This window comes from Lepidochelys kempii, chromosome 2, assembly GCF_965140265.1.
Source record: "Lepidochelys kempii isolate rLepKem1 chromosome 2, rLepKem1.hap2, whole genome shotgun sequence".
NCBI lineage: Eukaryota > Metazoa > Chordata > Testudines > Cheloniidae > Lepidochelys > Lepidochelys kempii.
In genome coordinates this window covers 114,823,727-114,848,549 of record NC_133257.1, presented here as the reverse complement: position 1 = coordinate 114,848,549, position 24,823 = coordinate 114,823,727, and the positions used below count along the sequence as shown (strand labels likewise).

The following is a 24,823-nucleotide window of genomic DNA, read 5'->3' as shown; positions in this document are numbered from 1 at the left end:
GTGTGTGTCTGTCTCTGTCTGCCATGTTGTCTCTCCTCCCTCCATTCCTGCTGCCTTGTAGAGTGTGAGGCTACATTAACAGCAACGTGTTAACCCTCGAGGGCTCAGCCAAGTGCTAGTTCATCATTTAGCAGTAAGGCATTCCCTGGGAAATGTCCCACCCTCTGACTCCACCACCTCAACCGAGCTTCACAATCATCATTGCTGTGTTACAGTATTAAATTGTTTTGTTTAATATTTATACTGTGTATACATATATATATATATATATACTTTTTTGTCTGGTGAAAAAAATTTCCCTGGAACCTAACCCCCCCCCCCATTTACATTAATTCTTATGGGGAAATTGGATTTGCTTAACATGATTTCACTTACAGTCACATTTTTCAGGAACGTAACTACAACGTTAAGCAAGGAGTTACTGAACATTATCCTCATTGTGAAGCAAGAAACTAGGCTATGATATAAACATAGGCTCTGATCCTGCAATTGACTGCACATGGGTGCCAGGACAGCCAAGCACAGTAAACTGCAGGATTGAGATCTCACTTTCTCACAGTACATCCTCATCTTGAAATCCCTACCTCCCATTTTGGGCGCTCTATATCTTTAAGACAATAGGTGTAGATGGGGGGGGAAGAGAAGCTACCAACATATTACTACTATTCACTATGTACAATGTGCTCATTGCATTGTTATTTCACCTTTCCACTCCACCCCAATTTGTCTCTTTTGTTCTGCCATAGACCTACAACATAACCTCCCTTGGGCAGGGAGTCTTTTTTTAGAACATATTTAGACAGGGCCTACCACCGAGGAGCCCAATGCAAGGATCACAGCCTGTCAGTGCTACTGTACTATTAAATAATAATGGGAAAGAAAGCATACACTTGTCAGCAAGATTGCCAGATTAAATACTGTACCTTTCACTTTGATACGGTATCTTTCAAGAATGTATCCCAGCATGCCTAATCTGGCAATGTTTGAAGTATAGGCATGTGCTGCTTTAAAATCCAATGAATTTTTTTTGCACTTATGAAATTAAATGAAGTGTCACTTAGATTGAACATAAATCTTATTAATAAATTAGTTATATGTTGTGAAAGGTTTTTTTATTGCTTGTCTGGACTAGTGCAGTTGTGTCTTTCCTATACTGTGCGCATGGGTCTATTTGTGAAAATGAAAGTCATGGCAGAACCATCCCTACTCCTCAACCACTAAGTGGAAAAGGAAAGAAATGAGTGCCAATGATAGGCCTTAATGCAATGCTAACAGACTAACAGTTTGCTGTTACAGGTCTGTTACAGATTTGAGCAAACTACATGTGCTCTGTAGGATATGTGTACAGGTGGGTGTAGTTTAAGGCAGCCTTCAACACTTTAAACAAATTGAACAAAATATGAATGAAGACGAAGGAGGACTGGATTCACAAAAGGACTTAAGTTCTTAACTGCCAAATTAGGTGCCTAAATCCCATAGAATCATAGACTATCAGGCTTGGAAGGGACCTCAAGAGGTCATCTAGTCCAAACCCCTGCTCAAAGCAGGACCAATCCCCAACTAAGTCATCCCAGCCAGGGCTTTGTCAAGCCAGGCCTTAAAAACCTCTAAGGAAGGAGATTCCACCACCTCTCTCGGTGACCAATTCTCGCGCTTCACCACCCTCCTAGTGAAAAAGTTTTTCCTAATATCCAACCTAAATCTCCCCACTGCAACTTGAGACCATTACTCCTCATTCTGTCATCTGGTACCACTGAGAACAGTCTAGATCCATCCTTTTTGGAAACCCCTTTCAGGTAGTTGAAAGGAGCTACCAGAGCCAGGCCACACTGGGATTCACACCTCCCCCCCAAGTCATCTGCCCCGAAACACTGTAGGTACCTTAACCCAGTGCCTACATTTTTGCAGTAAATGTTCCCTAGGGGACCTATGTTTCTTCCTCTGAGCATGCATACTACAGCTCCATGTGAGGCATCCAGATACCTAAATCCAGAGCAATGCACAAACTGGGAGAAGACAGGCATTCTTCCACTTTAACTTGCCTTTGGAGCCCAATCCAGTGAGCATGCTCATACTGCACCTACCAATTCAGGCCCCTATCGATGACTTGGAAGGGACCTCCCTCATAACTTTTTTTTTACTCAGCTGGGGATTGAGAGACCCCCAAGTTCAAATTCCCCCTCCATTTGAGGGGGTCAAGGAATTTGAACAGGGACCTGTTACCTCTCGGATGAGTGGTCAGAGCCAGGAGACTGGATCCCAAGTCTCCCATGTGAGTGCTTTAACCACCAGGCTATAGAGTCATTCATGATTCCTTGCTATCTCTGGCCCAATAAATCTTTCATTATTTATCCACCATGCAACAGCTTCAACATTGGGGCACAGAGGACAAGCAAATATGAGTGACTCTGTAGCCTGATGGTTAGAGCACTCAGCTGGGAGTTAGGGCAACCAGGATCCAGTCCCCCTCCAATGACTTCTTTAATATATCCACCATGGAACAGCTTCAACAGAAGAGAATGGAGCCCCCAGTCTGAATATTCCATAGCTCAGTGGCTAGGGTGCTCACAGGAGAGGTGGCAGATCCCTGTTCAAATCCCTATTCCCTCTGAGAAGAAGGGGGGATTTTAACCAGGGGTCTCCCACATGCTCTAACCACTTGGCTAGACATTATAAAAAGAGGGCCTCCTTTCCCCCTCCCCCACAAGTGTCTTCCAAAAAAATGGCATAGGCACCTAACCCCAAGAGAGGGTTCACTGCTGAGAATCCCAGGTGGAGGGAGAGGCCTCCCTGCAGCCGTGACTTAGATGCCTATCTTAGAGGGGCAGGGTTAAGCACCCTCAGCCAGTAGGAGCCACCTTGTGTTCTGGCTTTTTGTGAATCCAATTCTAAGGTGTCTAACTCAGGCTTTATGGATCCCAGGATCTTCTAGGCATCTGGGAGTTAGGCATGGCAATATTCATAAACAAATTTAGGCATGCCGGTAGTGAATCTAGGCCTAAAGGGTTAACAGAAGACAACATACAGCAGCATTTAGGACTCCTCTTTAGCTGTTGGGCAGATGTTCTGCCTCTGAGTTGCTTATGGACAGAGCAGCTGGCTGGAGTGGAAGTAAAAGAGAAACATATATAAATGCATGTTGCACGCTGAAGACCACTCATATACAGCAGCTTTCATATGGTATAAAGAACAAGTCTACCTCCAGTAATTTGAGACCTGGGCTGCAGGTGTGGCTGAATAAAATTCAGGGGGGAAAGTGGTCATCAGATTGATTGATTACAATAACAACGAGGAGTCCGGTGGCACCTTAAAGACGAACAGATTAATTTGGGCATAAGCTTTCGTGGGTAAAAAATCCACTTCAGATGCATTTTTACCCACGAAAGTTTATGCCCCAATAAATCTGTTAGTCTTTAAGGGGCACCGGACTCCTTGCTGTTTTTGTGGATACAGACTAACATGGCTACCCCTCTGATAATTGATTACAATGTGTGGATATCACCTAACTTCTAAAATTTTGTCCAGTCGCTATCATGAAATGCTACTCTCCATTGTTCCACGAAACTGGGAAACAAAGTTATCTGCTGTGGCTATGTTTTCACCCCTCATAAAATCTAGGAGGCAGGTTCATTCCAAACTGTGGCAAGTAGCAGCTCGTTCCATGTTCAGGTGAAACACTAGCCACCCAAGTGGCGACCGAGTGGAGAAAATATTGGGCTTTTCATTGTTTTGTTTAATTTATTAACCATTTTTGTGGAGTTTACACTCACATTTTTAAAAGCAATTTTTATGATTTCGAGGACACGCATGCTTTAACAGCTTAAACATTCAAGGCGTCATCATGTTTGGGTTATGGCTGTTTGACCATATGAGCTATTAGTTTTATTTGTCTGGCTTAAATATGTTCTGACCACATAAAAGCAGCAAATGGCATGTATGTTTACGACAGATATTTTAGTTTTTCAGAATCTCTTGCCCTAAGTGACTTTTCACCAGCCATTTATTATGGTTTTTTGACTTAGAAAACAATTTAAAAAACATTTAAAAAAGACTGTAAACCACTATCTTGTACTCCTGAGAAGTGATCTTTATTATGAAGTCAGTGCTCTCCAATTCACAGTGCACTAATGAACCAGGCCTGTTTTGAAAGTCTGTCTGTCCTTTAGTAACGTAACCAGTAATTAAATAGCGTATTAAAAACTGCCTTTAAATAATACAAGGAAGATTAGTTTGGAAGGACTGACAAACCAGTAAAGAAAAACACAACATGGGATTGAAGTCCTCTGTAGTACACTACTAATCAGAAATTCCTACATCACACTATAGATACTATTAACAACTTTTCCAGTATTACATGGTGACATTTTATTTAGTTATTACTTAAGGTGAAGTTTTCATAGCAAAATAGTTGACTTTTATGGCTAGTCTGCCTCTGATTAAATTGAGCACCTGTAAATTACATAACCACTGGATTATGGCAAATTAGGTCTACAACAAGAACTAAAAATTTTTTATACACTAATAAAATCTATACAAAATACTTTTTACAATACTTGGATCAATCTGTAACAGTTTTTATATCTTTAAAAGTACAGAGTACATACACATTTTGGACTTTAAAATGGCAGATTTAATGCAGCTATTAAGTCTACAATTTCTAATTTAAATGCAGGTTTTTAACAGCACACATCCCAGAATGACATTTAAAAAAAATCCAACCGTTTATTGGAAGATATAAAGTCCTTGATTTACCATATTAAAATATAATCTATCAGAAGAAGTGTGTTGATGGACAAGTTTATAGATCTTGGACTATTGCATAACTCCTATTGGCATCAGAGGAGTTTGTATATTTATTAGAAACCAGGAGTTGGATCCTTACTTCAATAAGGAAAACAATTTTAAAATTTTTCTTCCACTAACAGTCTCATTTCGTCTATGTAGTTTGGTGAATTTTTGTAAGTAGTGGTGAATTCTATAGTTCAATTTTATGGTCACTAAGAAAAGACACTACAGTTCAATGGGAGTTAACTAACCAGTTAGCTAGTGTTTTAGTGAATTAGCTAGTCAGTAAGCCAAATATGCTGTGTAACTTTGATTCTTTGTAACCTCATTAAGATTTCAACTGAGCAATGGGGTTGGGGGTGGGGGGCTGCGGAGGGAGGGGAAGCTACAGAATTGTGGCCTAATATACACATAGCTTAACTATAATAGCAGATTTAAAAAAAAAAATCTTAGGGTACCTTGGCCCCATGACTGTAGCATTCACTACTTGGTAAGTTGTGTTTCCGAACTCCCACTACTACACCACTTAGAGCTAAATAGTGCAACCCTTTCTCTTGTTGGTGAGGACTTACACATGAATAGTTCTATAAACTATTTGTAGGAGTAAGTGCTCACCAATGTACACAACTGTGCAGAGATTATCCCTAAGGAAACACCAAACACATCTAGCTCAGTTCTGGGCCCTTTGTTTAGCTAACAACACAGCATATCTTTCTCCTCAGAAAAATATTTGTGCTTTCACTGTTCAACTTCATAGAAAGGAACTTGCACAAGGAAGCAGCATCCATTAACAAGCCAGTGTTACTCCACAAATCACCAGTGCAGGATTACTCATATAGGACAAATTAAAGTCAAGCAATTTTAAGAGTATACGGGGCAGCAGAAAGTTTTCTAATAAAATTTACACTTTGTCTATTAGTAGTTCAAATTCTCCATGTTGGCAAGATGCTTTATACACTATTTCATAAAATCCTATCTTTTAGCCAGTGTTTTGAATATTGCTATGTAAAATGTATTTTATTACCTGCAGAAGAAATAAAATACAAGATCTCCAGTCTTTCTATTGTTGCATAGTCTTAAGAAAAATATGCATTTCAGATTCCCAGTATAGGATGACAATGTAACCTGTATGAAAAGTGCACCATGAGCCAGGGCTTCTATCTATGTCCTCCATATTTGGCCACCCAGTCTGTTCTTCCATGTACTGGTTGAATTGGAGGTGGGCGGGTCAGGATATTCATGTTTTTTGCAGCTGGATTGTAAGTAGGGCCTGGTAATTGAGCACGAGCAGCTTTGGTTTTCCAAGAATAATCTGAAAGAAAGAAACAAACAAAAGGTCAGAAGCAGTGGGGATGAGAAGTTACATGTCTCACCATTTTAAAGGAGAAAAGAGCCAAAGCTTAGCTATTTGTGACTCATGGAATTAAAAGGTGCTAACAGTCCTGTGCCATTCTCAGTAGAAGGTTGTTCAGTGTGACTGATCTTGAAATACTAACGGGTTACTGCACTTGCACAATAAAAGATCTATTAAACTAGACAGTGATGGCTATATAAGGTTTCTATCAAGTCTAAAGCAAGTTTCCCAAAAAGTGTTTTTACTTACATGGATACAAGAGAGGCAAATATATTATGACGTGTCTTACTGGCAACTTTCATCTGACAAGCACCCCCCCCCCCCCAATGTTCTCTGTTAAAATGTGTTGAGATTGAAATTTAGTCCAAAATTGGATATTACAGCATATATATACACATCTGCACTGTGGACACTGTTGTCACTGAAAATGGGTGTTTACTTGTCTGATAATTGAGTCTTAACTTGTTTGAAAATATTAACTTTTTTTATTGAGTGTTGGTCAGATTTGTCAAGAATCAAAATGGTGTCTGCTGGAACACCCACCTCTGCTGAAGACCCTCTCACTCTGTACTTTTGTGACTCTACTTCCCTGGTTCTCCTCCTCCTCCTCAGCTGAGAGCTCCTACAGTATTACTATTGCTGGATTCTCTTTCTCTCCTCCTTTCCCATCCCTCTGTTGATTGTCTCAAGCTTGGTCATTGGTCTTCCTATTTTTTCACTCTACATTTGCATCTGGGTGACCTCATTAACTCCTACGATCTCTCATAACACCTCTTTCAATCTACCTCTACATCCCTATTCTCCCAGACCAGACTTCCCATTCCATGTTTTTCTGATACTTCCTTTTGGACGTTTTGCCACTTCTCAAGCTTAACATGGTTAAAACAGAACTAAACTTTACTGCTAATCCAATTCCCTTCCTTTTTTTCCTGTGATCATTGTCAACTCCGTGCTCCAGATCACTCAAGCTCACAACTTTGAGGATATTTGTGATTCTTCCCTTTCCTTCTTTTTTCCCAGCCGTATCTCATCACTCCTTCCTCTGTGACATTCCTCAGATAAGCCCTGTCTCTTTTACTCCTAGCACTAAAAACTGTTCAATGGCTTGGTGGTCTCTCATCTGGACTCCTACTCTCTGGCCTTCCTAATTCTCTTCATTCCATCTATCCAATATGAGGCAGACAAAATAATCTCTTTTCCCTGCTGCTACAGCCAAATCGCTCTTCTCCCATTTGAATCACTTCACTTGCTCCCTGAATCTTTCAACATCAAGTTTCAACTGCCCTACATAGTTGAGGATTCATGCATTTAGAAGAGGCCACCCCAAGGAAGTGAAACTGGGGGACATATCTTCCCCTAGCACACAAGTACTATTTCCATTCTGAATTCTATTGGAGATAATGTTGATCCTTTTAGCATTAACTACAGCTCTGTGCCTTCTACCCCTCCCCAGAGGGGTTAGTGGCAACCTGGCTTCAAATTGAATTCTGATGGTAGTGGGGAAGGTGAGCAAGTAGTCATGTATGGGGGCTGGCCCTTTGCATGTATGACTTACAGTCTGGGAGCCAAATGCAAGGTTTTAGCAGTCCTTTGTTTTAGTGTCCACACATTTGTTTGTGGATTCTGATTTTCAAAACCCTAAATTCAAAGACCTTGTCACTGTTTATCATTTTGAAAAATGAGCACTTATTAAGACCTCCCCTCCTGATCCACAAAACCAGGTTACAATGAAACTACTTTTACACTGAATTTCAAATTATTTTGTTATTAAAACTTCACACTAATATTTTGATTACCTAGGAGGTACATATGTTATTTCTGTATTAGTGTCTATATTAGCAGTATAACTAACCAAGCCACAAGGCATTCCTCCTGGCACAACCACAGCATGCAGAAAACCACCAAACAGATCAAGAAGGCTGACATGGCAGAGCCAATCAAATATGATTTACACACTGAGCATTACAGTGATCCAAAGAAAGCCAGACTTGCCCATGGAGACAGCATGAAAATTAGTGTTACCCTTAAAAGGTGCTTACTCATAGAATTAGCACAGTGGTTTTCTCAAAGATATATTGCTCCAGAAGGTTGCCCAGAGTTCAATGGATATAATACATAGCTTTGCTGAGAGAGCAAGGACATGCTCGCATGCCAAAAACCAAAGCTGTATACATGCCTCTTATTGACATGACAGCACCTGAGCCAGACACGACAAAAGACTTTTTGGATGGTTAATTTTAGCTAAGCTAATTTTTTCTTTACCTTTTTAATGTCACTGATGGTGAAAAGATATGATAGGCAGAATAAATGAAAATAGATGAGAGCACAATTATTTTAGAAAATCAAAGGAAGCAACAAGCCCAGAAGCTTACGTTATAGGGAGAAGAAAGTAAAGTGCTACAAAAAAAGTAGTATTCTAACCAGAGAAGCTAGGTAGAGAAAAAAAAATGGTTATGGCATCCAGTTCATTATTATCTGTCTGCCAACACAGTACTGTCCCCTACAGCAGTGGTACTCAAAGTGGTGGTCCGCAGACAGGTGCCGGTCCACGAGCCATCGGCTGCCGGTCTGCGCGCACATTGGGAAAAAAAATTGCCGGTCCCCCACATCAGGTAGCTTGAGAAGCACTGGCCTACAGTATGTATTATTATAATTTTGTTCAGTCTAGTTTTAAAATGTCCCAAGCAATGGGCTTCCTCTACCTCTCTACAGAGATGTTTCCATAACCTAATTAATTTGCCAAAGTTTTTTTTTTTCTTTTCTTTTGAGCAACGTATTGGTCCTAAGATATGAGAAAGACAAGGTGGGTCAGACCGTGTCTTTTATTGAACCAACTTTTGTTGGTGAGAGAAACAAGCTTCCAGCTCCACAGACCTATTCTTCAAGTCTACGTTTTTCGTCCTTGATATTTAAAATAAACCTTCCATTTCTTATCATCTTATAACTTTTCGTTATGGCCCTTGACTCACTCTAAATGATCCCTTTCCATTCTTGGCATTCACAACTTTCAAAAATGTGCAGCCATGTGTTCTCCTGTGAGTAGCTGCCTTTTCCAACCTGTTACAGACCAACATCCACAAACTGGTGAATCAAAACTCATCCCTTCTTTGTGTTTGACTTTATTAACCAAGAAACCAACAATAAGATAATGAAGTACAGCTCATATCTGTTCCCTAGGCTTTGCTGCTCCTAGGGTTCCTACCTCAGGACTGAGCAGCCCACGCCCTAGGTCTTTTCTCTCTCTCTATGGCTATGGCTATGCTACACACTCCCTTCAGTACGTAGAATAGATACACTGCATGTACCCCAGCACAGGTATAAATAACAATGTAGACGATGAGGCATGGTTTAGGTGAATAAAGATATGTCTTAACTCTCTGGGTATGTACCCAACATGGATCTCTATAAGCCCAAGCACAGCTTACCCCATCTACACTGCTATTTTCAGTAAGTATCCCACTGCCTCCCTCCTGACAGAGCCTTTCATTGATTAGTATAGCTACATGTGGCAGTGTGAACACAGCCTGCTTTACACTGCAGCATGTCGCTACATGTATCCTACGTGACAACACCAGTGGTGTGTAGCATAGATGTACCTTTAAGAGTCATTCCCATGTCCCTTATAGCTGTATGGAGTAATGAACCACCTGAAATAGTGAGTCAGCAAAGCATATTTCATACTTTTAGTGGGAGCAAAACAGGCCAACAGATGGGGTTTTCCAGACACCTACTGTCAGCCTGTTACAGTCCCTTTAACTGTAATGATGATTCCCACTGAGTTCCTTTAGGGCCTGATCCAATTTCCATTGAAGTCAATGGGGGGGGCCTGATCCAATTCCCACTGAAATCAATGGGGGGGGGGCGGGGGGCTTTTTGTTGATTTCAATGGAACTTGGAGAAGGCCTTAAATCATTCCTCACAAGTCAGTTCCTCCTGTTCCTGATCATTTTTCCTGGTCTTCTCTGATCTCCCTCCAGTTTGCCAATATCTTTCTAGTGCCCAGAATGCGATGTCTATTACAGATGAGACGAGGTAACAAGTTATATGCAGTAAAATGTTGTATTGGTCTTAAACAGCTAAGTACATAAATACTGCAGGATAAAATGTAACGGTTCCTTTCACATATGCTTTAATACAATGCAGAACTACATCAACTGTGGTTATAGTCAGCCATTTATATTAGAGAAAATAGAAGTCAGACAAAATAGCCTAGCTACTTTGAAATTTTCTTTACCACAGCAGCATTATTTTTTGTAATATTCCACTCATCCAACACTATATTCTCATCTCAAAGCCCAAGGATTTACACGACCAACTCCCACACAATGAGATGAAAATACAATAGAATGCATCTTAAATGCCCATGCAAGGAGACCAGTCAAAACAGGCTGTTTAGCAGAGGGCCGTTTATTTAAAAAAAATTTGAAAAATAATGCTGAAATCTTTGGGGCTACTTCAAGATGGAAGCTTAAAAATTGGAATTTATTACTGATACCATATACCTGACTTTGTTAGTGGAAGATCCATGCCATTTTGAAATTGTAATCAGTCAGATCCGCAGTAAATGTCAGTCAGCATAGCTTCATTGTGTTATGTCAATTTACACCAATTGATTTACACCATTACAGATCCAGTCCAACATATCAAGTGGAAAAAGAAAGAAAGAAAGAAAGAAAACCCTCTTAAAAGCCCTCCTTGGAAATTATGGGAATTGAACATCCTTCCCTGTGCCTATGGTGCAGTACATGATAGGGTTACAGAGATGCTTCTTACCTGATGCTGATGCACCAAGAGGAGCCAGTTGTATCCTTTGTCCAGCTGATCCAACTTCTTTTTTATGAAAGGAAGGGATATATCCTCCAGACGGGTTGTAAGCAGCACCTACAAAGCCAAGATTTTCATAGAATCATAGGACTGGAAGGGACCTTGAGAGGTCATGGCAGGACTAATTATCTAGACCATCCCTGACAGGCGTCTGTCTAACCTGTTCTTAAAAGTCTCCAGTATGGAGATTCCAAAACCTCCCTAGGCAATTTATTCCAGTGCTTAACCACCCTGACAGTTAGGAAGTTTTTCCTAATGTCCAACCTAAACCTCCCTTGCTGCAATTTAAGCCCATTGCTTCTTGTCCTATACTCAGAGGTTAAGAGAAACAATTTTTCTTCCTCCTCGTAATAACTTTTTACATACTTGAAAACTGTTATGTCCCCTCTCAATCTTCTCTTTTCCAGACTAAACAAACCCAATTTTTTCAATCTTCTCTCACAGGTCATGTTTTCTAGACCTTTAACCATTTTTGTTGCTCTTCTCTGAACTCTCTCCAATTTGTCCACATCCTTCCTGAAATGTGGAGCCCAGAACTGGACACAATACCCCAGTTGAGGCCCAATCAGCGCGGAGTAGAGCAGAAGAATTACTTCTCGTGTCTTGCTTACAACACTCCTGCTAATACATCCCAGAATGATGTTCGCTTTTTTGGCAACAGCATTACACTGTTGACTCATATTTGGCTTGTGGTCCACTATGACCCCCAGATCCCTTTCCGCAGTACTCCTTCATAGGTAGTCATTTCCCATTTTGTATGTGTGCAACTGATACTTCCTTCCTAAATGGAGTACTTTGCATTTGTCCTTATTGAATTTCATCCTATTTACTTCAGACCATTTCTCCAGTTTGTCCAGATCATTTTGAATTTTAATCCTATCCTCCAAAGCACATGCAACCCCTCCCAGATTGGTATCATCAGCAAACTTTATAAGTGTACTCTGTATGCCATTATCTTAATCGTTGATGACAATATTGAACAGAAACAGCCTCAGAACTGATCCCTGAAGGACCCCACTCATTATGCCCTTCCAGCGTGACTGTGAACCACTGATAACTACTCTTTGGGAACGGTTTTCTAACCAGTTTTGCACCCACCTTATAGTAGCTCCATCTAGGTTGCATTTCCCTAGTTTATTTTTGAGAAGGTCATGTGAGACAGTATCAAAAGCTTTACTAAAGTCAAGATATACCACATCTACCACTTCCCCCTATCTACAAGGCTTGTTACCATAGCAAAGAAAGCTATCAGGTTGATTTGACATTTTTTTTTTTGACAAATCCATGCTGACTGTTACGTACCATCTTATTATCTTCTAGATGTTTGCAAATTGATCGCTTAATTATTTGCTCCATTATCTTTCCGGGAACAGAAGTTAAGATGACTGGTCTGTAATTCCCTGGATTGTCATTTCCCTTTTTATAGATAGGCACTATATTTGCCCTTTTCCAGTCTTCTGGAATCTCTCCCATCCTCCATGACTTCAAGGATAATAGTTAATGGCTCAAATATCTCTTCAGCCAGCTCCTTGGGTACTCTAGGATTCATTTCATCAGGCCCTGGTGACTTGAAGACATCTAATTTGGCTAAGTAATTTTTAACTTGTTCTTTCCCTGTTTTAGCCTCTTCTGATCCTACCTCATTTTCACTGGCATTCACTACGTTAGATGTCCATTCACCACCAACCTTCTTGGTGAAAACCGACACAATGTAGTCATTAAGCACCTTTGCCATTTCCACATTTTCTGTTATTATTCCCCTCCACACACACTGAGTAACGGGCCTACCCTGTCCTTGGTTTTCCTCTTGCTTCTAATGTATTTGTAGAATGTTTTATTGTTACTCTTTATGTGTCTAGCTAGTTTGATCTCGTTTTGTGCCTTGGCCTTTCTAATTTTGTCCCTACATACTTGTTTTTTTTCTATTCATCCTTTGTAATTTGACCTAGTTTCCACTTTGTGTAGGGCTCTCTTTTGATTTCTAGATAATTGAAGATCTCCTGGTTAAGCCACGGTAGTCTCTTGCCATACCTCCTATCTTTCCTATGCAGTGGGATAGTTTCCTCTTGTGCCCTTAATAATGCCTCTTTGAAAAACTGCCAACTGTCTTCTGTTGTTTTTTCCCCGAGACTTGCTTCCCATGGGATCTTACCTACCAGCTTCCTGAGTTTGCTAAAGTCTGCCTTCTTGAAATCCATTGTCTGTATTTTGCTGTTCTCCCTCCTACTATTCCTTAGAATCATGAACTCTACCATTTCATGATCACTTTCACCCAAGCTGCCTTCCACTTTCAAATTCTCAACAAGTTCCTCCCTATTTGTCAAAATCAAATCTAGAACAGCCTCTCCCCTGGTAGCTGTCTCCACCTTCTGAAATAAAAAAATTGCCTCCAATACATTCCAAAAATTGTTGGATAATCTGTGCCCGGCTGTGTTATTTTCCCAACAGATGTCTGGGTAGTTGAAGTCCCGCATCACCACCAAATCCTGTGCTTTGGATGATTTTGTTAGCTGTTTAAAAAAAAACCTCATCCACCTCTTCTTCCTGGTTAGGTGGTCTATACACTGATGTACAAAGTTTTAAACTTTTGAGCTTGATTCAGGCAGCCAACAGATCTTTACTTGCTCTTCATGGTCACTTTAAAGCTTATTTATGGTACAACAACCATGCAAAGTATCAATTTTATATAAGAAACTGATATCTGTTTAGAAAATGTGTGTATGCATCTTTACTTAGAGTCCAGCTAGGATACAAAGGTCTAATCTACACTACAAAGTTAGACTGACTGAAGTCGACTTGTTTCGATCTAGTTGTGCATGTCTGCATCTAAACCTCTCCCCCACTGATCTAACCACCACATTACAGTGACACAATAACATCACCTTACTGAAAGATGCAAAAGCATGCTCCACCTTCCATCGACACAGTGAGAGAGTAGACATTGAATCACGTGTTGATCCTAACAGTTCTCCTGCAGCCATCCCACAATGCCCCTATTTCTGGGCCAGTGGTCACTCTGGTCACAGTTTGGAACTCCACTACCCAAGAGACAGAGACTGGAACCCACCCTCTCTCTTTAAAATCCTCAGTATGTTTTTGAAATGCCTTTTCCTAATTGCCCATCCTGATGAGCACACCTACAAGCCCACTTCTGTGAGCATGCAATCATGCCAGCCCACACACATTCCTGTCTGGAAGAGCTACTAGACACATTCCTGCCTGGAGCAGGAAAGAAGTCATGGATCTCTTTGGCCTCTGAGGAAAAGAGACTGTACAAGTACAGTGAAAGACCAGCAAGAGAAACAGACATCTATGAGCAGATTGCACAGGCTAGTCTCAGCTCTGTTGTGCCCTCCCCACACCTCCCTGTACAGGAGTCAGCAAAAGTGGTACTCTTTCTGCCAACCTCCTCAGCTCTCCATTCAGGGCAGGGCTGAGAGCAGCTGAAACAATACATGCTTCCCTACCTCCCCAACCCATCCCACACCAAAATGCAGATCAATAAAGAATGACACAAAAGTCCAGATGAAGGATAAATCTTTAACAAAACATGGCCCTGGGACATTACCCAGGGTACAATCTGGACTGTTGGATAGCATGTCCCCTCAGTTCTCCTGCCTGGGGTCCGTTTTACACTGCTTCACTATGAGAGCAACCACTCCTAGCCTGCTCACACACAGCCTCCAGCATGTAAGTTACCCCCAGCTATACTGCAAGAGTGCTTCAGCCAGCCAGCCATTCTTGAATTATACTGTAGATCAGCAGTTCCCAAACTTTTGAGGGTCATGACACCCCTTATCCCTGTCTGCACCCCCCCACACCCCTTGGAGCCGGGGCTGGGAGTGGGGCTGCAGCTCAGGGGGCGGAGGGGTGGGGGAAGAGGACAAGGATAACGGCGCTGGGGTTGGGACCGCAGCTGGGGGTGGGTCTGGGGCCGGGAGCAGGGCTGTGGCCAGGGACAGGAACGGAGCCACAGCTGGGCTGTGGTGGGGGCTGGCAACTGGGCCCGCAGCCAGGTGCAGCTCTGCTCCCGGCCTTGTCCACAGCCTCGGCCATGGGTCGGGAATGGAGCCATGACCAGTGAAGTTGGGTGCTGGTGCGGGGGGTGGGAGTAGAGCTGCACGAAGGCTGGAGATGGAGCCAGGCACGGGACCAGGAGCCGGGGATATGGCTGGAGGCAGGACTGGAGCAGAGCTGGGGGCGGGAAGGGGTTAGGTGGTGCTCCATCCCCGCACCCATGGGGGCTGACCCAGACCCCACTGCTCCACATTCCTCCACACCTCCCTAGGGAGATGCGCCCCACAGTTTGGGTAAGCTGTAGAGCGACACCAGCGAAGTCCCCATCCCAGACTTCCCCCAGAAATCTGCGTCTTGTACTGCCAGTACCCTCCTTGACAATAAAAGCTCATATAAAGTCTGTCATTTCATTAATAGACTCTGTCATGGTATCAGCATATGTAAGGGTGTACCAGGATGTGACCCCTGCCCCTCACAATGCATGCATGGCTCCTCATGCAGGGCATAGCCATTGAGCCATCTGAAGCAAGTAATGGAATAATCCAAAAATATGAAGAGCTGATATTATATTCCTTAGGTATTATGCACCTGTTGTGCCAGAAAACAGTCCACAGGCTCTGTGATGCTTGCAGTGAGTACTGTGTGAGGCATTCTGTTTCACATCAATATTCTCCACACTCTTACACAAGTGTGATTTCACTGCAGTAAATGCAATTATATCAACGTAAAATCAGTGTAACCAGGTGGAGTTGCTCTGCACAGTTGCAGCTAGCATCTGCTTAGCAAGCTGCAAAAGTATAAAAACATCTGGCGTAGATGCATGTGCTTCTCCCCTAGAAAACTTCATACCCATTTCCCAGCAATAGTGCAGTCACACAGGTGGCAGAACAGAGCAAGTGTTAATGTAGACAGGATTCGCTGCATCATGAAAATGTGCATGTGAAGCAGCCCTAGTGGTGACAAAAGTCCTATAAATGCTGGCACTGTAAGCACTATGTCATGGACACTTGCTCTGACCTTGACAACAACAGGACTCTCTTGCATACACTGGTGTTAGCAACTTTGGAACATTTTGGCCACGTAATTTTAGTGTGCACACAGCCTTTTATATTATCAGAGTTTATCTGTAGTACAGAAAAATACTTATAAATTTCCCCCCATTATTTTCTCTTCTCCTTCTACTAGGAACTCTCTGTCTTAGTGGAAGAACATAGCAGATCAATACTTTCCCACCACCAAATTGTTAAAAACACCAACCAACATTTTAACTGAATAATTTAAAATTCATAAGACATACTCCAAAGCAGAGAGCTAAGCAAGGGTGTGCCTTAGTACAGCACCAGTGCTGTGGTGCTTAAGGCACTTGGCTGAATGCAGCACACCAAAAGCCTATTACTGCAGAAGCTGTTGTGGTTTATTATTATGGTGGTGAAATACTCTCTGGCTTCAGAACAGGGCTAGCACCAGGGCACAAAGATTCTAACAAGTCAGACAGCCTTAAATATTATTTAATAACTATATGTCAAATTTCTGTCCTCAGATTTCTGAGGCTGCACTAGTGTAATTGAGGACAGCCTACTGGATGGTTTTCAAGTTGGCCTAAGTCCTATGGAAATGACTGCCTTCCCCTCCCACTGTCACAGGACCGCCTCCACTAAGGACTTGATCCTGAACCCACTGAAGTACACAGTAAAGCTCCCATTAACTTTAATGGGGCAGGATCAATAACTAAGCATGTTTACTAGAGCTTGACAGATAGAAAAAAGATGTGGCCCAGTATTTCAGTATGAAACACTAAAAGAATTCTTTAAATATGTTCATATATTTGGAGTTCACCTGCTTGACACAAACTACTGTGGGCGAAGTTCACAATGGGGAAAATCCTTCAGCCTGCTCCATGCACAAGTAAACAATCGCAGACTGACTGACCCCAGCTGTGTCCTCAATCCCCCCTGCCATTATAAGAGAGTTTATGGAACACAACTCAGTGGCAAGCAGATCCCCTGCATTTCCTCCTCTCACCATATCCCTTCCCCCTGCACAGCAAAACCAAAATGATCCCTCTGCAACTGGGATCCCTCACTTTTACAGGGAGGGCAGGGTTTGCCACAACATGGAATAATAGCGATTAAAACTGAAACAAAAGTGTAAGATCATTTGGAATGCATTATACAAGAGCAACTGTTACAAGAAAAGCAAAATAAGAAAATGCATGACATAACTATGCAACCTGCAAAGAATCATCTATTCCAAGCTATAATTGCCATAAATTACCTTTTGGAGCCTCTAAATTTTCATTCAACCTTTCCTTGCATGATAGTTTTTCAATTGGTTTAATTATGTTTTCTTCTGCAGAGAAGGCAGAAGAACAAAAGAACGAAAGAAAGAAAGTCCTTCAGAAAATGTAGATGAAGAATTGATTAGGTGATTTGTAAATAGAAATAGGGGAAAACACTGAAATCAAAACAGGTGAGAATGAGTGTTTAAAGTACCTTTATAACTATGACTTCAGACCTATGTTTGCAAAAAGGCCTTACCCTAAAGTAGGAAATGGTGCTACTGAACTCACCACCAGGCTTCTACTCAAGGGAAGCAGAATATAATTGATCACCAATGTAAATATAATAAATCACTCAAGCATGGTTAGCTAGTCAGACTGCAGGCCTAACCGAACCTAACCGTATAATTCTGCATAGAGAGAGTGCCTCATCATTTGAAACTAACCTGCTCTTAAATTGTTATGTTTTATGGTTACACTGAGGGAAAGGAAAAATACCATTCCAAAGTAACAAACTTAATTTGGTTAATTTCATCAGTTAAGGGGCAATGACAACTTGAAATCTAATAAGTAAAAAAAAAAAAAATTAATGACTTAAAAAAAAAGGAGTTTCAGTGGCCGAACCTGCCTTTGGGACCCCTGCCAATGTCTGTGTTTTACCAAACATATTTTCATCTGTCTTTCTTAAATGAGTTTTACCCTGGTTTTGGTGTATAAAAGAGCCAGACAAGAAACTGATGAACTATAAAGGAGAAATGGTGAAAATAGCTTTGGAAAGTGCTATCAAATGCACAAAGTAAACAAACAGAAAATAAATAGTATTTCTTCTCTAAATTCTTTCAGTTATAGTTATTGGAGGTAAAATTTTCCAGACAGAAGTGGGATTTTTAGGTTGATTGTGTCCATTTCATACATTTCATTTCATTATACATATATATAATGCATTGATTTTTAGTTTATCTGGAACAGAATTATTCAGCTTCATTTCATATTCTTATAGCCTGGAGCTGTGATCTTGTCCGATTTCATAAGCTAAAATGGATTCAGGCAGGTCACTACTAGGACTGGAGACCTTCAAGAAAAGCCCAGGTATTCGAGGAAATAGGTCCACTGGTTCTTTAGATGGCACTCTCCTACCAATCAATACTGAAGCATTACCCCATCATGTTATTAAGGGGGAAAGTACTGTTGATTGAAGGGGTGTTCTTTCAATAAAAGGTTAAAGTGAAGTCACTGAAAATGCCATGGCACTATTTAAAGGAGAAAGGATGGTTCAGTGGTTCAGGTGCTAGCCTGAGACTGCAGACCTGACCATGCTCCACTGAAGACTCACTACTTGTCCTAAATGACTTGCCCAAGGTCAAGTTTTTCAAAAGTATTTAGGCTTAGAGATGCAGAGACATGCCTACTGGGATTTTCCAAAGCACCTATGCAAGTTAGGTATCTAACTCCAATTTATTTCAATGGAAGTTAGGTGCTTAACCTGCTTCAGCATTCTTGTAAATCCCCCTAGGTGCCGCTCTGCATCTTTATGCATCTGAATACTTTTGAAAATCTGGCCCTTTGTCTTTCTGTCTGCCTGTCTCATGTCCCCATTTGTAGCATAGGGATAATAGCACCACAGGGGTATTGTGAGGATAAATACATTTTGAGGTGCTCAGAAACTATAGTGAAGGGGTCACGTAAGTACCTATGATAGATATTTGAAAGAGATGCCCCTCATATTGTGTGAAAAATTCCAGTGTGGGTAATGCCCTTCTTCCTACCAAACACGACTCATGTAATTTCAGACAGATAGTATGTGCTTCACTTTCAAAAAGAAAACCCTGTATTGTTGATGGCACAGATTGGCTACCACACTCCCCCTTATTAGACGGGGCATTGCAGTTGCAAGGAAGTGAGACCTCTACATAGTATTTAAAACTCAAAGATCCTTCAGGATGAAGACTGCTACAAAAATTTTAGGGCCAGATATTCAGTTGGTGATGTAAATCAGCATAGCTCTGTTGAAGTCAATAGAGGAACACCTAACCACACCAGCTGAGAAACTGGTTCTAAATTATTACTTTATTATCTAAAATCATAAAAAAGTAACAATGTGGTCTTATGGATAGAATACAGGGCTGGGAATCTAAGAGCCCTGGTCTCTAGTCCTGGCTCTGACATTAACTTGCTAAGAGATCTTAAACAAGTCACTTCACCTCTCTGTGCCTAATTTTCCCACCTGTAAAATGGGGATACTGTACTTATCATATAGTTCAGTAGTTGTGTGACGCTTAATCAGTGAAAGCCAGACTCTGCCATCCTTACTCATATTGTGAAGTACATTACTCCAACAACCTTATTGAAGAAAGCAGGATTACTCGTGCAGTAAAGTACTATTTTGTTTGAGGAAGGTTGGCAGGCTCAATGTTTGAGAACTGCTTTGATCCGCAAACAAAGCACTCTGTAAACATTATTTTTATGATATGAGCTCACACCAAGCATCTTTTTTTTCTTTTTTTTCCATATGCGGAACTGCTCTTTTACCCAATGTTCCAGTTCAAATTGACTAGGAATAATAAGGTCAAATTAAAATTTGCTTAAATTAACACAGTGAGTTAATGGCTCTGATGGATTAGAACTCAAATTCTTCCTGGCAGAGCTCCATAATTGGACTTATATAGCATGTACTTTCTCCACACCCTGAAATGAAAATATATACCTTGGCATATAAATATAGAGTACACTGTTCTTTTCAGGGGATACACGTTAAAAGAGAAAAGCAAGAACACAGTGAAACAATTGGAAGCTAGAAGACCTTACCTAAATTAATTTTAAACAATAAAAATTAACACAAAATAATCCAGTATATACACAATAGTACTTATTGTAATTATGAATTACCTGCATTCATTCTGTTAAAAGACAGACCTCCTCCAGTAGGCCCTAGTGGTTTAGAAAACAATGAATTGTTCCAGATTCCTTGAGAGCCTTCTTTACTGGCTGCTACTAAGGAGACATTCTTAGGATTTACACCTTGGAAAAGCAATAATTTTAAAGAGTGTGAATTTCAACTTCAAAAGGCAACGTATTAAGCACTTAAAATCTTAAGAATGGAAGAACACCTTGACAGTACATTAAAAGTATTTAGACTTTACATGATGTTACAAAGAACTAAAACTTTTTCCTATAACTCAAAGAACAATGCACACTGCTTAGGTTTTACAACTGAACCCTAAAAAGACTAGTACAGAGAGAATTGTAATGATCAAATATATAAGATAAACTTTTAACAGCTCCAGAGACAACTGATCTTAACTTTGTAAAAGTCTGCCTTAATGTGAGCTACTATAGTTAAATGAAAGTCAAACAAAAGACTAAAAATGTAGTAAAGTTTTTATGGCAATCAAGTAATTAACAGCCATTTGTTATGTACATAAAAGTTAAATTATGTGCTACCACGTGCTGTATTTCCCAGCTGAAATATAAAACCATTGAACAGTTACAACCACAAAAGGGGTATGCAAAATATTAGGCTTCCTGCGACTAAAAGAAAAACTGGTACTGTATTTCTAAAACACAGATGTATTGAAAGAGGTGGATGTGATTAAACAGCATGAAAACAGCACCCATATCTAGCAGAATTAAAGTAACAGATAATATTTAGAAAGACCATTAAATACCATTTTTTTTAAAATCTGTCTTGGTGCTATGATTTTCTTACAAGCTGAAGTTGGTTTCTATTTTTGGATGAATACATTCATACAGTCTTCATATCAAAAATGTGGCTCTGAACCAGAGGAATATTAGAAATGTCCTTGAAAAATGAAGGAAATTGAGATTATTTATCAACTGGGCTATCTATAGGCAGACACACATTCTTTGGAGATTAACATTCTTGAGTCTTTGGGCCTTCATCTGACATTAAGGAATTGACTTTTTTCTTCCCAGCAGGGAATTCACTGGAAAGGCCTCAACTATACTTTTTGCAAAGTGAATAACAAACTCATTTAGTTGGCAAATGAAGATTATTTACCTATAACTGAGATTCTTTGAGATGAACTCTGCATATTGTTGTATCAACCAGGCAAGGTACTAACAAGCTTCAACAGGACTTTATTATCAAAGTGGAAACCTCTTTACCAAGCTGCTGCTGCACCCTCTGAAGCTTTCTCCCAGTCTCTCAACTCCTCCCCCTTCCTTCCCGTTTCCTGTCTTTTCAGACTCCCAACAGCCAGTGCTCCCAGTTCTAATAATTACAAGCAATATCTAAACACCACATTCCCTCCTCTCTTAAGAAACTCTCCCAATTAAAACAAACGTTCTAACTACAGGAACAAATACGAAACAAGACACTATACTGTTGGCAGAAATATTACACTGAAAACACTGTAGATACTACATAACATAGTCTCTAGTCCAGATAGCCTGTCAGACCCAGATGACCACCTATCTCTCAAGCCCCGGTTCCAGTGCAATGTCTTGTTGTGTTGGTACTACAGTGAAGTCATCCAATGCAGACTGGGTGTTGGCATAATCTCCTCTTGGTGCATAGGCAGGTGCAAGATAAGAAGCATTCCATACCTGCCCATCAGAAAGTCGATAGGTGTAAGGTTCCTTCTTCTCTATGATTTTAAGAGGAGCTGTGAATTTATGGTCCCCTTTGCATAAAATTCCAGGTTTTTGTATTCTAACAAAGGAATCACACTCAAACTTTGGTTCCTTAGCACCCCACCGCTTATCTGTGAAAGCCTTAGACTTTGCTTGGTTCTGTTCAACTGTTTTTCCTCACATCATCCTCGTTTGGGGCATCAGGTCATGCCTTTAACAATCCAGCAATGTTCAGTTTAGTATTCATCTGTTTCCCATGCAGTAACTCTGCGGGTGATCTTTGCATTGTGGCATGTCATGTAGCCTGGTATGCTTGCAAGAAATCAGTACTGAAGGGTATCCACAATCGCCCTTCCAGTTTAGCCATTTGCAAACTCTCTTTCAAACTTCTGTTAAACCGTTCGATTTCCCCATTGGCTTGAGGGTAATACTGGGATGACCTTCTGTGTAAAATGTTCCTCTGTGCTAGAAAAGCTTCAAACTCCAGGGAAGTAAATTGACTACCATTATCTGAACCCAGTTCTCTGGGGTTACCTTCCCTGCTAAAAACTGAAGAGAGGAACTTAATTACTGTAGCAGAAGAGATTTGCAATGTAAATGCTACCTCAGGCCATTTACTGAAATAGTCTATTAAAATGATGGCATAAAGGCAGTCAATTGGAGCAGTATCGAAGGGTCCTACAATGTCAATCGCCACTTTTTTCCCCCATGCAGATTCAGGAAGAAAAACAGGCTGTAATGGAGGGGTACATGTCACTGCTGTCTTATCATGCATTTGGCAAGCGACACAGGATTTTATGAGTGGTTCAGTTTGAGAGTCCATCCCTGGCCACCAATACAGATCCCATAGTTGTTGTTTGGTTCTGACAATTCCTTGATGAGTATTGTGTGCCAGGTGTATGAGTTTTGACTGTAATTCATCTGGCACAAGGAGCCGGTGTGTACCTCGTAGCACACAGCCATCAAACAAAGAAAGTTCATCCCGAACTCTAAAATAAGGCAGCAAAACTGGGTCAAGGTTTTTAGGGTGACTGGGCCATCTCTTTGTCAGATATTCCCATAGTTTTTGTTGAACAAGCAGCTTGAAATTGTTCTCTTGTAACTGCAGTGAGAGCACTTGTAATAAGCGTAAGCACTACATCCTCATCCTCCGGTGGACTATCTGGTGAAGGCAACGGCAGGCAAGAAAGGCAATCAGCGTCCACATTTTGGTTTCCAGGCTTATATTCCAGTTCCTAATTGAAAACGAGTAGTCTTGCAGACCATCGAGCAATACGGTATCCTGCTCTTCCCAGTCCTTTCGTGGTGAGCAACGTCGTCAAAAGGCTGTGGTCTGTGCACAACTTGAACATGCGACCCTTCAGGTAAGTTCTCCATTTTTCAGTAGCCCAGACAAAAGCAAGTGCTTCTTTTTCAACTGTAGAATATTTTCTCTCAGCATTACTTAGTGTCCTTGAAGCAAATGCAACAGTCCTCTCTGTGTTATCCTCATGCAGTTGTGTGAGAACAGCCCCAAGTCCATAATCAGAAGCATCAGTAGTTACAATTGTGGGCAATGCAGGACTGAATAGTGCAAGTACTGGACTATGTACAATCGAGTCTTTCACCATTTTGAAACTAGCTTGTGCATCCGTTGTCCAAACTAATGTTGAACTTCTCTGTAGTAATTCTCATAATGGTTCAATGACAGAAGCATAATTGGGAATGAATTTTGCATACCAGGAGGTAAGACCCAAAAAGGAACGTAAGGTTTGCAAATCTGTTGGAGGAGGAGCATTTGAAGTTGCCAGGATATGATCTGGATCAGGTTTTAGTCCAGCCTCTGAAATTGTATCCCCCAAAAAGGAAAGTTCAGTTTGTCTAAATTTGCATTTGGACCTATTGAGCTGGAGGCCTGCTGTACTGATGCAGTTTAGTGCAGACTGCAGGTTATTGTCATGCTCCTCAGAAGTATTTCCAAACACGATAATATCATTCAGATAGCACTGAACTCCATGTTGATTCTTCAGAATCAATTACATAATTTTTGAAAAGCACTTGGGGCACATGCGAGACCGTATGGAACACGTTTAAAACGAAATAGTCCCTCATGTGTAATAAATGCTGTGAGGGCTCTGCTATCGTCATGCAACATAACCTGATGGTATGCGCTCTGCAAATCAAGAGTAGAAAACATCTTTGCTCCACGTAGTTCTGCAAATACTTCTTCTATGTGAGGAAGAGGATCGCTGCCAATCACAATAGCTTTATTTGGCTCCCTAAAGTCCACACAAAGGCGAATGCCTCCACCCTTCTTCTGCGTCTCTACTATAGGTGAAACCCATTCCGAGGAGTCGATCTCTTCAATAATGTCCGTTTGAACAAGTTTTCTAAGTTCCTCTGAAACAGCTTCCCTGTCTGAAAATGGTAAGCGCTGTAATTTCTGTCGTACAGGCATCATGTTATTCCTCATTTCCACTTCATGCAGAAACCCACAAGCACAGCCGAGTTTCTCCTCAACTTGGTGTTGGGTCCCAGCTGAAACTGGTGTGTATACCGCAAGAGTGCTTTGCTGAGGAAGATCAATTCGTCCATTAAACTACCCTAAGATTTAAAGCAGCCAATAAATCTCTGCCAAGGATAGGAGTGCTTTTGTGGACAATGTAGAACTCTGCAGTTACACAGCAATCACCAAAAGTAACTATTACTGGCAGGCAGCCATGTACTGGAATATGGTTTTTCAAATAGCACACCAAGTGAAGTTTGGGTTCAGTAAGAGGCACATCTTTAAAGTAATGCAGATGGAATTAGGTAGTATAGATACTGATGAGCCAGTATCCAACATTAGCTGAATAAAGTGTCGTTTGCCTGAGGGTATGGTGGAAACATTTACAGTGCACTTTACCTGTTCTGGAATATGTGCAGTAGTGATTTTGTCCACACTCAGCACAGTAACATCTGGTATTGTAATTGCATGCACCTGTTGATTGAAC

The 24,823-nt window shown here is 41.0% G+C and overlaps 1 protein-coding gene across 6 annotated transcripts in view; it reads right to left on the bottom strand.

Moving 5' to 3' along the window:
• Positions 1-3,750: 3,750 nt before the first annotated feature.
• The window catches only part of MAK (male germ cell associated kinase), a 57,297-nt gene continuing 36,224 nt past the window's right edge, over positions 3,751-24,823 (bottom strand). For 4 of the 6 annotated variants that reach the window (XM_073332064.1, XM_073332065.1, XM_073332063.1 and 1 more), the window contains 3 exons: positions 20,145-20,276; positions 10,913-11,020; positions 3,751-6,097 (listed from right to left, as the gene is read on the bottom strand). In XM_073332064.1, coding sequence (XP_073188165.1) covers positions 5,943-6,097; positions 10,913-11,020; positions 20,145-20,276 — 395 coding nt within the window. In that variant the 3' untranslated portion in view covers positions 3,751-5,942. Of the gene's footprint in view, positions 6,098-10,665; positions 10,720-10,912; positions 11,021-20,144; positions 20,277-24,823 lie in introns of those variants that run through there. The other 2 variants (XM_073332067.1, XM_073332068.1) reach the window with 2 other exon arrangements.